This window comes from Heptranchias perlo, chromosome 8, assembly GCF_035084215.1.
Source record: "Heptranchias perlo isolate sHepPer1 chromosome 8, sHepPer1.hap1, whole genome shotgun sequence".
In the NCBI taxonomy this organism is placed as follows: Eukaryota; Metazoa; Chordata; class Chondrichthyes; order Hexanchiformes; family Hexanchidae; genus Heptranchias; species Heptranchias perlo.
The window spans coordinates 69826914-69841066 of record NC_090332.1 but is presented as its reverse complement, the minus strand read 5'-3'; the positions used below and the strand labels follow the sequence as shown (position 1 = coordinate 69841066).

The following is a 14153-nucleotide window of genomic DNA, read 5'->3' as shown; positions in this document are numbered from 1 at the left end:
GCACGGCATGGGTTCACCTTTATAATGAACATTCCAGCAATGTCGCGGGAAAGGGAGAAGGAACGGTCATTAAAGTGCAAGTTGCATTCAAGTATTTTAATCTGCTTGCGGATTAAGCACAAAACAGGCTGGAATGTTTACTATTACCAAAAGTCGAATAGCAGATTTAAAATTGCTGGCTTTAACCATTGCCTCTGCAAATGGATTGCTTGCTTTTTTTGTTAATGTATGTTAGGACATTTTGCAGCAGGCACCAGAAACAGTAAGAAAGAGAAATAAACTGTTCCCCAGAAAAAAGATTTGATTTTGAATGGTGATCTTTACCTAAATTAATCAATCTGCATTGACTCTGAAGCGCTTTGGGACATCCGGAGATCGTGAAAGGAACAATATAAAAGTAAGTTCTTTCATCCTTTTGAACACTGATTTCCCTCATTACAAAAAGCAACCTGTTCTCTCCCCTTACACAGGTGTGTACACAAACCCTTTTACACTCAAGATGAGCAAGAAAAAAACAACTTGCAGTTATCTGTCGCCTTGCCACATCTTCAGTATGCCCCAAGGCACTTCACATCCGAAGAATTACTTTTGAAGTAAAGTCACTATTATGTAGGCAAATGTCGCAGCCAATCTGCACATAGCAAGATCCCACAAACAGAAAAAAAGATGAATAACCAACTAATCTATTTTTCCTTTGGCAGTGTTGGGAGGAATATTGGCCAAGATTACCAGGAGAACTCCCTGCATTTTGAATCGTGCCACTTGCCTGAACAAGCAAAAGGGACCTCTTTTTAATATCTCATTCAAAAGATGCCACGTCTGACAATACAACACTTCCTCAGTGGTCTACTCGAGTGTCAGCCGAGATCATGTGCTCAAGTACTGCAGTGGGGATTGAAACCACAACCTTCCAAGTAATGCTCATGTTGAAAATAAAGCACACCACCAACTTAGGCACTCAGTGTCAGCATCAGCCACTCAAGACAGCGAGATGCAGAGTAAAACCCATCTACTCGGCCCCAACATCTCTTAATCCCAACCTCAGAAAGGCACTGCTTATTACATCAGAGAGAACATTTCCATTTGTAACAGCAACAATCCTCACTAACATTTGAGTGAGACTGCTAGCATTTAATTCAAACTGGGCAGATTTGTGTTGTGAATCAATGTCCACAAGCAACTGGCTTGAGACTGCCCCAAATGTATCCCATCAACTTTGGTTGAATTTAAACTCCGGGCCCACCCACAGGTGAAGAAAGTGTGCTAATCCAATGTATGTGTGTCTCTCTGACTCTCTCCAAACACACAAAAAAAATCCAGTATCAACAAGATGCATACCTTATTTTTAAATACACCTTTTTTAGGTCCTCCATACATAATTATTCTCCGGTAGAGAAGGAAGATGACTGAATAGCCTGCTGCAAATGCTACTATACTTATGCCAGCTACCAGAGGTTAAGAGATTAAACTAGGATAATTCACCCTTTGTCCATTTCTGTGATAAACTGGTTTTAACAGCCCCATAGTGTTACACAAACTCTTGGGAAATAATTAGTTCTGGGAACACCCAATATAGATCAAACTCAACTGAATCCATTCCTCATAAATGGGGATTAAAGGAGAAAAAAAATCAATTCCGATCACAACGATGAAAAGTGTGACATCCACCTTTCAGAAGTCGAAGGATTAATTTGTATGCTTTTAGAATTCAGAACTTTAAAACGCATAAAAAAGTTTCTAACCATCCCAACCTTTCCAATAAACTCCAAGTACTGATTTCTATAAAATGATGGAAAATGTCATTACATAAATCTGAAACAGGCTTTACACACTTGTGATTCATCAATTCTGCAAGGCTAATGAAATTAAGTTTGTTTTGAGCTTTAACATCACAAATACATTCCATCATAGACTTCATGGTAGAACATGGGTTCAAAGTCACAATTCCACAAATAGTGTACACCTTACCTTAGCCATGACATTGCGTAAGGCAGCGAGCACATGCCCAGTATTTCACTTCAGAGTTAAAGGGTCGATTTTACCTTCACAAAATAGGAAGACTCACATACGCCCAACTATGGTTCATTACATTGCAGAAACATGGGGACAGATGGTCTGCCTTTTTTCTGCGGTGTATGAGGCCCACAAACTTAGAAATAAAGGGAAGAACTTACAATAAAACTAACCAAAAAAGGTTGCATTTTAATGACATTGCCCTGCTAAACCTTTAAGTGGATTGCAATTAAAAGACTGGTGGAATCTTTGGCTCATTATATAGTCCTTCAATATACAAAATATATATAAACTGAAACTTCTCAACTTTTTGTTCCAATGCTCATAGTTGCACATCTATAAATAAGACTTTTTTTTAAAAAAAGAAAATATTATTGAATGAGCTGCCCATGAGAGAAAGGAATACATATTGGTTTATCTAAAATAGGTATGGCCTTCCTCATTCTTTGAGAGAATGAGGTCAATCTAACTAATATGCACAATCTAAAACCACACTAGGAAGCAGATTGGTGTCAAAAGGCAGATACAGTTGCAATGAGGGCAGGCTTTGACCTATACCAACCTGTCATTGAGCATCATGGAGGGGGAGTCAGCCTCATGGCGGGTACATTTCTCTGCCAAAGTATATCAGCTGAGGACCTGAATTAGGCAGCTGGTGGCAAGTAAGCCTACTCTGCAGCAATGAACCTGGGCATCTGGAACATCAAGGTGATGCCTTGTCGCAAGATGCCCGGCCACAATACTGAAGGTGGATGTCCATCGCATAGCTGTTGGGGTACTCTGGGACTTGAAACAACAGCTGCATTATCTATAGACCAGGTATGAGAGTACACACATATATTCAGAGCTTGCATCGCAGAAAGGCAAGCAGCTGCTTCTGAAGCTCTGTACCTCCAACTTGTGGAATCACTGTTCAATTGGGTATGATTTATGTCCACATCAAAAAAGGAACTATAGGCCAGTTAGCCCAACGTCAGTAGTAGGGAAAATGCTAGAATCTATTATTAAGGATGTAGTAACAGGGCACTTAGAAAATCGTAATATGATTAGGCAGAGTCAACAAGGTTTTATGAAAGGGAAATCATGTTTGACAAATCTCGTAGAATTTTTTTGAGGGTGTAACAAGCAGGGTAGATAAGGGGGAACCAGTAGATGTAGTATATTTGGATTTTCAAAGGCATTCGATAAGTTGCCACACAAGAGGTTGTTACACGAGATTAGGGCTCATGGGATTGGGGGCAATATATTAGCATGGATTGAGCATTGGTTAATGGACAGCAAACAGAGAATAGGAATAAACGGATCATTTTTGGGTTGGCGGGTTATAACTAGTATGGTGCCGCAAGGGGGATCAGTGCTTGGACCTCAGCTGTTTACAACATAGATCAAGAGCTTAGATGAGAGGACCGAGTGCAATGTATCCAAGTTTGCTAATGACGAAAAGCTAGGTGGGAAAGTAAGCTGTGAGGAGGACGCGAAGAAGCTGCAAAGGGATATAGGCAGTTTAAGTGAGTGGGTAAGAAGGTGGCAGATGGAGTATAATGTGGGGAAATGTGAAATTATCCACTTTAGTAGGATAGGAAGAATAGAAAAGCAGAATATTTTTTTTAAAAGGTGAGAGACTAAGAAATGTTCAGAGGGATTTGGGTATCCTTGTACATGAATCACAGAAAGTTAACAGGTACAGCAATTAGGAAGGCAAATGGTATGTTAGCCTTTATTGCAAGGGGGTTGGAGTATAAGAGTAAGGAGGTCTTGCTGCAATTATATAGGGTTCTGGTGAGATCACACCTAGAATACTGTGCACAGTTTTGGTCTCCTTACCTAAGAAAGGAGGGGGTGCAATGAAGGTTCACTAGATTGATTCCTGGGATGAGAGGGTTGTCCTGTGAGGGGACATTAAGTAGAATAGGCCTATATTTTCTGGACAAATGTAAGGAATCTTACAACACCAGGTTATAGTCCAACAATTTTATTTTAAAATCACAAGCTTTCGGAGATTATCCCCTTCGTCAGGTGAGTGAGTGAATAAGAGGTTCTCAAATCGCATATCTTATATTAGGCTGGGACACCATCACGCCAATCAAAAGGTGTCATTGGTGTTCAGACAGTCCCAAGTATGCTGAATACACATTGTGTCAAATTACACAGACAGAGAGAAAGAGACCCAAAAGGCAGTGAGAGAGAGAGAATATTAAAAACAGATAACTTTTTTTTCCCCTTGCTGGTGGGGTTATGTGTAGCGTGAAATGAACCCAAGATCCCGGTTGAGGCCGTCCTCATGGGTGCGGAACTTGGCTATCAATTTCTGCTCGCCGATTTTGCATTGTCGTGTGTCTCGAAGGCCGCATATAAGATGCGATTTGAGAACCTCTTATTCACTCACTCACCTGACGAAGGGGATAATTTCCGAAAGCTTGTGATTTTAAAATAAAATTGTTGGACTATAACCTGGTGTTGTAAGATTCCTTACATTTGTCCACCCCAGTCCATCACCGGCATCTCCACATCATATATTTTCTGGAGTTTAGAAGAATGAGAGGTGATCTCATTGAAAAATAAGATTCTGAGAGGGCTTGTCAGGGTAGATGCTGAGAGGCTGTTTCCCCTGGCTGGAGGATCTAGAACTAGGGGGCATAGTCTCAAGCTAAGATGTCGGCCATTTTGGACAGAGATGAGGAAGATCCTTCACGAAGAGGGTTTTGAATCTTTAGAATTCTCCACCATAGAGGGCCGTGGATGCTCAATCAAGTATATTCAAGACTGAGATTGACAGATTTTTGGACACTAAGAGAATCTAAGGATATGGGGATAGGGCGGGAAAGTGGAGTTGAGGTAGAAGATCAGCCATGATCTTATTGAATGGTGGAGCAGACTGAGGGGCCATATGGCCTACTTATGCTCCTTATGTTCTTAACAGGATGGAGCATTTTAATGAGTTGTGCCACTCACCAGGCTGCTTCTGACTAGATCCTGGTGCCTAATGTCTGCCGAGCAAGGGCTCAAACCTGCACTTGTCAGTTGTCTGATGACCAAGTAATGATTACCTCCTTGGAAGGAGGGAAGGATGTAAGCAGGATCCCTTTACAGTTGCCTTGGCTCCAAAATGACAAGTGACAATTGGTGATTGGAATAGTCTGTCTTCAATGCCGGAGCCGCAGACCTCCACAGTACTCCAATGTACGCCTGTTGATTAACCTGCAAAGCTGGCTCAATAATGGTACTTAGAAGGTCAGATCTGTCACTGGGAGCCTTTTCATTCAATTATGGATAAGCCTGCAAGCCAATGCCCTAATGGGTTTGGTGGCCATGGCTGGACAAGTAGCAGGAAATTTAGGAGTGCTCTGTGCTAGGCTGTCTCCACAGGTTTAACTGTTGAAGTCCAACAGCACCCCTACATGCCCTTCAGGGTCCCCAAACCTTGGCTCTTGCCAGGATCTCTGGATTTAGCTCAGTGGGATTGTGTTTCTTCTGGGAGAGTGTGTGCAATCCATAATGGGCAAAACAGAAATTGTACCTAAATGGATGCGTCAGTAACTAGATTTGAACATTAAGCATAGTGTTGCTTTTCTATGCCAGACACCTGACTAATCAAAAAAGTTCATTTGGTTTCATTTGCATATGGAGCTTGATTTCTTTCAAAGTTGTACAGAAAATAGAAGTGGGACTCCAAATGTTTGTCTTCATGCCAGTTGAAACACTCCAGTGCCAATGGTCTTGTTTTCATTGCTGAAAATTACTCCAAATACTTGCCTTATAGACAGTACAGAGGGAAGCCCTCCATATATTCACTCATCAGTTGCCGCAGCACAGGTAGAACTAGTCCCAAGGTAATTCCTGCCCTAGCAAAGGAACACAGCGAGTTGCATTCTATCACCAATTCATTGATTCCTTTTCAGTGATGGTTTTACTAACTATTTTTGGTTTTACCTTTGTAGAAAGCTATAGATGTGTGAACTTCGATAAACAGAAGAAATGATTCCTTGAGACTACTGAAATTTAAAAAAAGATTTGGCAAAATGAAATGTGATCCAGTAACTGCCCACGTGCCAAACAAGATACACGAGTCTAGCATCAAATAGTATAATTTATTTCTAGCAAAAGATGGGCCAGTAAAGTATTTTTTTTAAATCCAAGAAACTTGAGATCATACAACCCTATTTTGTTCAAAAGTTTCCAACATCAGTTTGCTCAGAAGTAATTACTAATCTGAAGCAGGCATTTATGAATTCCCTGATCTTCCAGGAACTTTTCAGAAGAATATCAATATCATAGGATGCTACACAACAGTATTTCCTACCAAAGGCATATGGCAGACTGAGGAAGTTGCAGCATGAGTGCTCAGCGAACAGAATGACAGAGCAGGCTACAGTTTAAGTCTCAGCAGCAAGAGAGAAACCTCTTCCATTTGCCACTGTAAGCTCTGTGTTGAAGCTTTTCCAAATTCTGGAAGTGCTTCCACGATTAAGAGTAGGAAATCTTGTTTGGTTACAGTGGATCTCTCAAGAGGTTATTTAAAGGCTATGCGGGTCACCAGGCCACCTATTCCTGTCAGCAAAACCCCGTGTGGGGCTTGAAAGGGTGAACCAATGTTCAAATTCAGTCAAAGAAAGAAGAATTTCCTCAGTCAGTACAGGTTCATCAGAATAATTATGGTTTCCACTGCTCAAATCCTATAAAAGGAAATTAAGGAAACAAAGAAACCTCCTGGTGCAGATCAACAGGCCATCAGAGCCATTATTTTAACAGATTCCTACAACAGAAGCTCTATAACCATTTGTTTTGAAAGACTGCCCAAAGTTGATCTGTACTGAGTTGCAGCAGAGTGTCCAGTTGTGTAGCTAAATTTGATCTTTGCTGATGACATCCACAGTGATAGTTTGTGAACCAAAATGTTGTGCAAAATGACCTGTAAAGTTTTAGTGCTAGTACAAAATTTGCATGGTGTCAAGAAACAGAAAGAAAAACAGGAGTTCTTCTTGGCTTGTTGCATATCCCAAATGCGAGGGAGTGCAAACAAGGGTGTGCAAGAGAAAAAGAGGGGGAGAGAAAGAGAGTAAGTGTTAGAGAGGGAGAGAGAGAGAGAGAAAGTGAGAGATGCACAGATACACACAGAAGGAATTCCAATTTTTGAGTAGGAAATTGTGCACTGAATTCTGATTTCAACACAGTGAGGATAGAGAGAGGAAAAAGATCAGTAAGATGGTAAGCTTAGAGAAGCAAAGGCAGGTTTATATAGTACCAATAAAATGGAGATGGGCAAGACAGGTTGTAATACAGAGAGGTAGATTAGAGGCTAAAAGTGAGAGTGGGATTATCCGTCAGGCAGCCACGTTTTTTTTGTATGTTGCCTGAGTGTGAAAGTGAGGTGTTATTAATGCCTCTCCAAGCATGACAAGGAAGATTGTTTGATTTGAGGTAGGCCTTAATATCACAATATTAAAAGTGCACAAAACAACAAATGTCAGGCAAAAGGACGATACGATTTTTTAAAAAATCAAAATGACCAAAAATTTAAACTTTCAAAACAATGTTGCAAAATGGAGAACTGAATAAATTACATTATTTTACAACACAGGAAAATACCAAATACAGTGAAACAGTAAATACAGTGAGTTTCTTGTGCAGACAGATTGCTGCAAAGGTAAAGAAATCAGCACAGTTCAGGGTAAGGCCTAATGAGGAAGATCACTCGACCAAAATGGCGTTACAAGGCGGCAAATCAAAGGAAGTGTCCCCAGGTGATCATTTTCCTCCTCTCTTTCTCCCCCTCCGATGGATAAAAAAATCTATTTGCAAATGGAGGTTGAACAAATAAGGAAGAATGCGAGTGGTCCATTTATCCAGAGGGAATCCACAGCAAGGAGGCATAATCTTAAAATTTCTTTACACAAAAGGGTAATGGAAATCTGGAACTCTCTCCTCCAAAAGGCTGTGGATGCTGGGTCAATTGAAACTTTCAAGACCGAGATTGATAGATTTTTGTTGAGTAAGGGTTTCAAGGGATATGGAGCAAAGCCAGATAATGAAGTCAAGGTACAGATCAGCCATGATCTAAGCGAATGACAGAATAGATTCGAGGGGCTGAATGGCCTACTCCTGTTCCTATGTACTACTTTTGTTTCTATACCAATGATATTTAGTTGTAAACAATTTTACAACACCAAGTTATAGTCCAACGATTTTATTTTTAATCCCACAAGCTTTCAGGGGCTTTCCCCTTCCTCAGGCGGTTTTTCCACACCGCCTGAGGAAGGGGAAAGCCCCCGAAAGCTTGTGGGATTAAAAATAAAATCGTTGGACTATAACTTGGTGTTGTAAAATTGTTTACAATTGTTAACCCCAGTCCATCACCGGCATCTCCACATCAATGATATTTAGAGAAGGGAGGAACATGGAGATCACTACACACTGAATGCTGTGTTCAGTTTTGATGCCTACATATGGTGGGAGCTATCAAGGCTATGAAGGAGGGCTACCAAAATGACATCCAGTCTTAGGGTTCTTAGTTATCAAGATATGCTCGAGGAGTTGGGGCCAATTTTGTTCAGAAAAATGCAAAATATGATTGAACTTTTTAAAATGAAGGGATTAGATTCTGTCCAATTGGATAGGTTATTTCAGTTGGATATAGATGGCACGATTAGGGAACAACAACTTGCATTTATATAGCGCTTTAAAGTAGTAAAACATCTCAAGGCGCTTCACAGGAGCGTTATCGAACAAAGATTTGACACCGAGCCACATAGGAGATATTGGGACAGGTGACCAAAAGCTTGGTCCAAGAGGTAAGTTTTAAGGAGCGTCTTAAAGGAGGAGAGGGGGGTAAAGGGACAGAGGGGTTTAGGGTGGGAATTCTAGAGCTTATGGCCTAGCCAGCTGAAGGCATGGCTGCCAATGGTGGAGCGATTAAATTCAAGGATGCGCAAGAGGCAAGAATTGGAGGAGCGCAGAGATCTTGGAGAGTTGTAGGGTTAGAGGAGGTTACAGAGATAGGGAGGGGCGAGGCCATGGAGGGATTTGAAAACAAGGATGAGAATTTTAAAATCGAAGCATTGCCGGACCAGGGACCAATGTAAGTCAGCAAGCACATGGGTGATGAGTGAACATGCATCTAAAATCCTCAGGGTAAGAGTTAAGTTAGTCATTAGGAAGTATTTCTTTTCATAGTGAAAAGTATGCACACCATTTTTTTAAAAAAGAAACAGACTCCTATGACAGTCTGATGCTAAAGACATCATTCATGCCAAGTAAAGAAGAGGAAATTGGAAAAACATGCATTCAGATCAGAGTGCCTAAAATGCGACAATATATAGGAACATAGGAAAACGCAGGGCTCCCAAAAACTAATACCTCTCAATCACTCACTGCCTTAAATATCGAGCCATTCTCCCCTAAACATTTCCACACTACCTGCCTTCGCGGGCAGTCTGCACCACACGTTCACCATGTTCTGTGTAAAGTAGTTAAATCTAAACGGTTGGTGCAATTTTCCTCTTCTAAATTTCAACCCATGCCCCGGCTCTAGTATTTGTGGTAAACTTAAGCATATCAGGGTTCAATTTATCTATTATCTTGAGAAAACTTGAATAATCTGATATCATCTCCCATAAGCCTTTTCTTCGCCAGAGAAAATGATCCCAGCTTCTTCGATCTATCCTCACGGCTCAGATACCTTAAACTAGATATCAGCTTGGTTACCCTTCACAGCATTGCTTCCAAAACCTCGATATGCTTGCTGGTAGTACAGCGACCAGAAATGTATACAATATTCAGATGTGGCTATATCAGAGTCTTGTACATGCTCATCACCACTTTCTGGGATTTGTACACTATCAATCTGGCTATAGATTCATTTAGCCTTTCTTACTGCATTCTTAGTTTCATTAAGTTAGCGACCAATAGCCCATAATCCCTCTCCTGTGCTATGTCATGTAACCTCCAGCCATTTAAATTTATATTCCCACTGTTTATTTCCCTTCCCGAGTCTCATAACCTTACATTTGTCCACATTAAGTGCCATTTGCTACTCATCAGCCCATCTCCCTCAACCTATCCAGATTCCTTTTTACATATATTGCCTCGTCACTATTTGACCCCCCCCCACCCCCCATTATGCAAATTTAGACAGCTGTGTTTCAGTCTCCAGCTGCAAATCATGTACACAGAGTGTAAACAGCAACAGCCCTTGCACCGATTCCTATGACACCTTGCCGGTGACCCTTTGCCATGTTAACAACCTTCATATTTTTCTCTCAAAGGAATCTGAACGAACACAGGTTGGAGCAATTTGTGGTCCCTTCCCTGATCTGTAGTACGATTTCTCACCAACAACACCTGCCTACCGATCAGCAGTTAGCTTCTACTTTTAGTGGATGTCTAACAAATATGGAGGTTGTTGATTATCACAAACACATTAGAACTAATGGTCTTCCAGGTCACTGTGAATAGCTTCAAAGACATCATCTTAATACTAGTGGCATAAATTTTTTAGATGAACCATATACTTACATCTGGATATTCTTTAACAGGCACATAAAGTTTCTCTTGTAACTGTACAATTGGCCCCACACCATCTGGTAATTCTGCACTTTTCTTCTCTGTGCTGCCATTTAATGTGTCGTTGTACATGTCTTTCCGCACTCTGCTGATCTCTGCAGAACAAAGATTATATTAATACAAAATGTACATAGTATCCATCTTAAAGATGGCAGAAAATTCTTAATTTCTCACAATGAAAAAGAAACTTAAAAGTATATACACTTTCAGAAAGGTCTCAACAGTGGCTTAATCTTCAAGTATTTGGCTGACATATGAAGTCTTGTGACAAGTTTTTAAAAAATTAAGTAAACTGAAATCTTCAATAAAAAGTAGTGCACATGCTAAGATAGCACTTCAACTTTGTTTCTGAAGTTTGGCCATGGTTCCCAGCACTCCTGTTACTAACTGAAAGAACCAGTGTGTGGTGCTGGGAGTTGAAGCTCAAAATGGAATGTCACCTTTCCTACCCAACTTCAGAAAGTTACCACCTTTTAAAAAAAATTACTCAAGAGGGTTTTGTCATCCAAAAACTCCAGACAATAGCCTTAATCTGATGTACAGAAATTGATCTTTTATTTTTAGGAAAGAATCCAGGTATAAAAGAAAGACTTACATTTATATAGTAACCTCACCTCTCAAACATCTCAAAGCACTTGACTTATTTTGCAACACCAAGCTCTGAAGTACCCCACTCAGTACTTCCTCCGCACACCCCAACATAACTTCAATGAGTACTCATTTATTTATCCTTCAGCCAATTTCTTAACCACTCATCAAATTTACTCAGAATCCCCACAGCTTTGAGTTGAACGAATGGCCTTTCATATGGAACTTTGTCAAATGTCTTTTGGAAGTCCAGTTGCACTAGGTTAGAGGGTTTTCCACATCCATTTGGGATGTCCGTTCCTCAAAGAAGTCAAAGAGGTTGGCTTGGCAGGATCCTCCCTTTCTGAATCCATGTTGGATATTTTTTTTTACTAGGTTACTGTTTTCAAACTTAATCCCGATAATCATTTCCATTATTTTACATGGAATCTCTGTTTTTGAATATTGGCCCAACATTGGCCTGTTTCCAATCTATTGGTACTTCCCCAGTTTCCAGAGACTCCCTCAATGATTATCAGTGCTTCACAAATCTCCTCCTCAATTTCTTTCAGCACTCAGATAAATACCATCTGTCCCTGGTGATTTATTTATTTTGTTCCAATCAGAGTCATTAATTTTACTTTGGTTATCTCTGGGGAGGGCATGTTGTTCATGCCTTCCCTTGTGAACACTTGGAGGAAGTAACCATTCAGAATATTAAGTACCCTGTGCTCATCTTCAGTTTCAATTGCATTAGCATCTATTTTAGTCTTCACTTCTCATTTACTGGGATTCTAAATGTCCCTGCTGATCAGTGTGCGCCACATTATCAGAGGTGAAACCCAGATCCTCAAATTTTGTGTTTAATTCCTAGTAACACACAGCTCTCCCTCTCCAATATATATATTTAAAAACATAGCTTTAGGTGACAACCATTTGTAATGATTATGTGGATATAGCTGTCAAATCACAATTTCCAAAACCCACTTGTATTTCAGGCTTTATATTTTTTATACTGTTTGTACTATTATTACAATTCAGTTGCACTGATCAGTTTTGCCCTGGGTTTTGTATTGTATTAAACAAGTGATTATCCACTAGCCCTGTCATTAAGCATTGCTGTAAATGTCTAAGTGGAACAAATGGCAGTGTACAGAAACACCAACTCACTTGTGCTACTTTGCAACTCATTACACCAGATGAATGATGTACTTTTAATAAAAATTGTTCAATTTTTAAACCTTTTAAAGTTTAATTTGTAAACTTTTAAACATATAGACCAATGCAGTGGTATGGGATTTATCTTGACTATTTTGCAAAATGCCTGCACCAAATTCAGCGACTCTGGATAATCTTCCTTCCTTTTAAAAACTCCCCTGCTTCCACAGTGCAAGGATGTTTCTCCAATTCACACTACAGGGACGACCATTCCAAACATCTGGGGAGACGAAAGAAGGGGATGGCATATTACCACCTGGTACAGTACACAGGCTGCCACTATCCTGCCCCATGAATGACACAGATTAGCACTACAAACAAAGTGTTGTTGAAAAATCAAACCCATGGTAATTAAACTCATCCTTCAAAAGCAGGGGGTTTCTTTTCTGCCAGACAGGAACCAAGCTGCAGACTCCAGGCCACTTTTCCTCCTCCTTGCTGGTCACTGCACTCTAACCTCCACTGATGCAACTCTGGTCACACAGTTTTAGTTTGGAATGTGGGAGACCAGTGTCCATGAGCCAGCTCCTGGTGTTTATCAGCAGATTCGTAAACCTAGTTCCTGGATTTACTAATGAAAGGTCATCGACCTGAAAAGTTAACTGTGTTTCTCTCTCCACAGATGCTGCCTGACCTGATTGTTTCCAGCATTTTCTGTTTTTATCTTGGATTTATTAGTCTGCAACTGGGATTATGGAATCTGATTTAGTTTAAATGCCAGCAGGTCCCTCACTGACACCCATTCCCAGAATCCAAACTAAAACATCACCTGCGTATAAGCAGCAAAAAGGTGGAGAAGCAGAAATTCTGGCTTTTGCGAAAAGTCATCAGCCAGCCCATAGAGAAAATCAATAATAAAGACCTGAGCAACATGGCGACATTTTCCAGAAAGCTCTGCAGACCAGAACGTGCGCCTGCACATCAGGTATGCCAACGTTCTTCTGCAGGTTGCATTAGGGTTTGAGGGGCATTCTCAACTCGAAAGTATTAAAGCTGTAGTTCATCAGCTCTATGGAATAGGAGCATAGGAACAGGAGTAGGTCATTCAACTCCTTGAGCCTGTTCCGCCATTAAATTAGATCGTGGCTGATCTGTACCTTAACTCCATCTACCCACCTTCGTTCCGTAACCCTTAATACCCTTGCCTAACAAAAATCTATCAATAAAAATAAGATGGAAATAAACAATGCACATTAATTCTGTGCAGGAGCTGAAGCCAACTGTTCAATATGGTGGCTACTCACACCTGCAAAGAGTTGAATCAACAGCATCCTCCACGCTTCCAACAGGCCTCGCCAACACTTAGAAAGCCAACAGATCTAGGAAAATTCATAGAATCTTGCAGCACAGAAGGAGGACATTCAGCCCGACGTGTCTGTGCCAGCTCTTTGAAAGAATTGTCCAATTTAATCCAACACCCCAGCTTTTTCCCCATTTCCCTGCAAATTAGTCCTCTTCAAGTACATGTCCAATTATCTTTTGAAAGTTCCTATGGACTATGTTTCCACCACCCTTTCAGGTAGTGTGTTTTAGATCTTAACAACCCTCTGTGTGACACTCATTTCCCTTCTAGTTCTTTTATCAATTATTTTAAATCTATCACTCTGGTTACCAATCCACTTGCCAGAGGAAACAGTTTCTCCCTACCTGCTCTATCAAACCCCCTCATAATTTTGAATACCTCCATTAAGTCTCCCCATAACCTTCTCTGCTCAGAGAACAATCCCAGCTGCTCCAATCTCTCCACATAACTGAAGTCCCTCATCCCTGGTACCATCCTGGTAAACCACCTCTGT

At 40.6% G+C, this 14153-nt stretch overlaps 1 protein-coding gene across 6 annotated transcripts in view; it reads right to left on the bottom strand.

Annotated features, from left to right (window-relative positions):
- LOC137324669 (KH domain-containing RNA-binding protein QKI) overlaps nt 1-14153 on the bottom strand; it is a 528184-nt gene that overhangs the window by 344486 nt on the left and 169545 nt on the right. For all 6 annotated transcript variants that reach the window (XM_067989237.1, XM_067989239.1, XM_067989236.1 and 3 more), the window contains exon 2: nt 10525-10667. In XM_067989237.1, coding sequence (XP_067845338.1) covers nt 10525-10667 — 143 coding nt within the window. The remainder of the gene's footprint in view (nt 1-10524; nt 10668-14153) is intronic.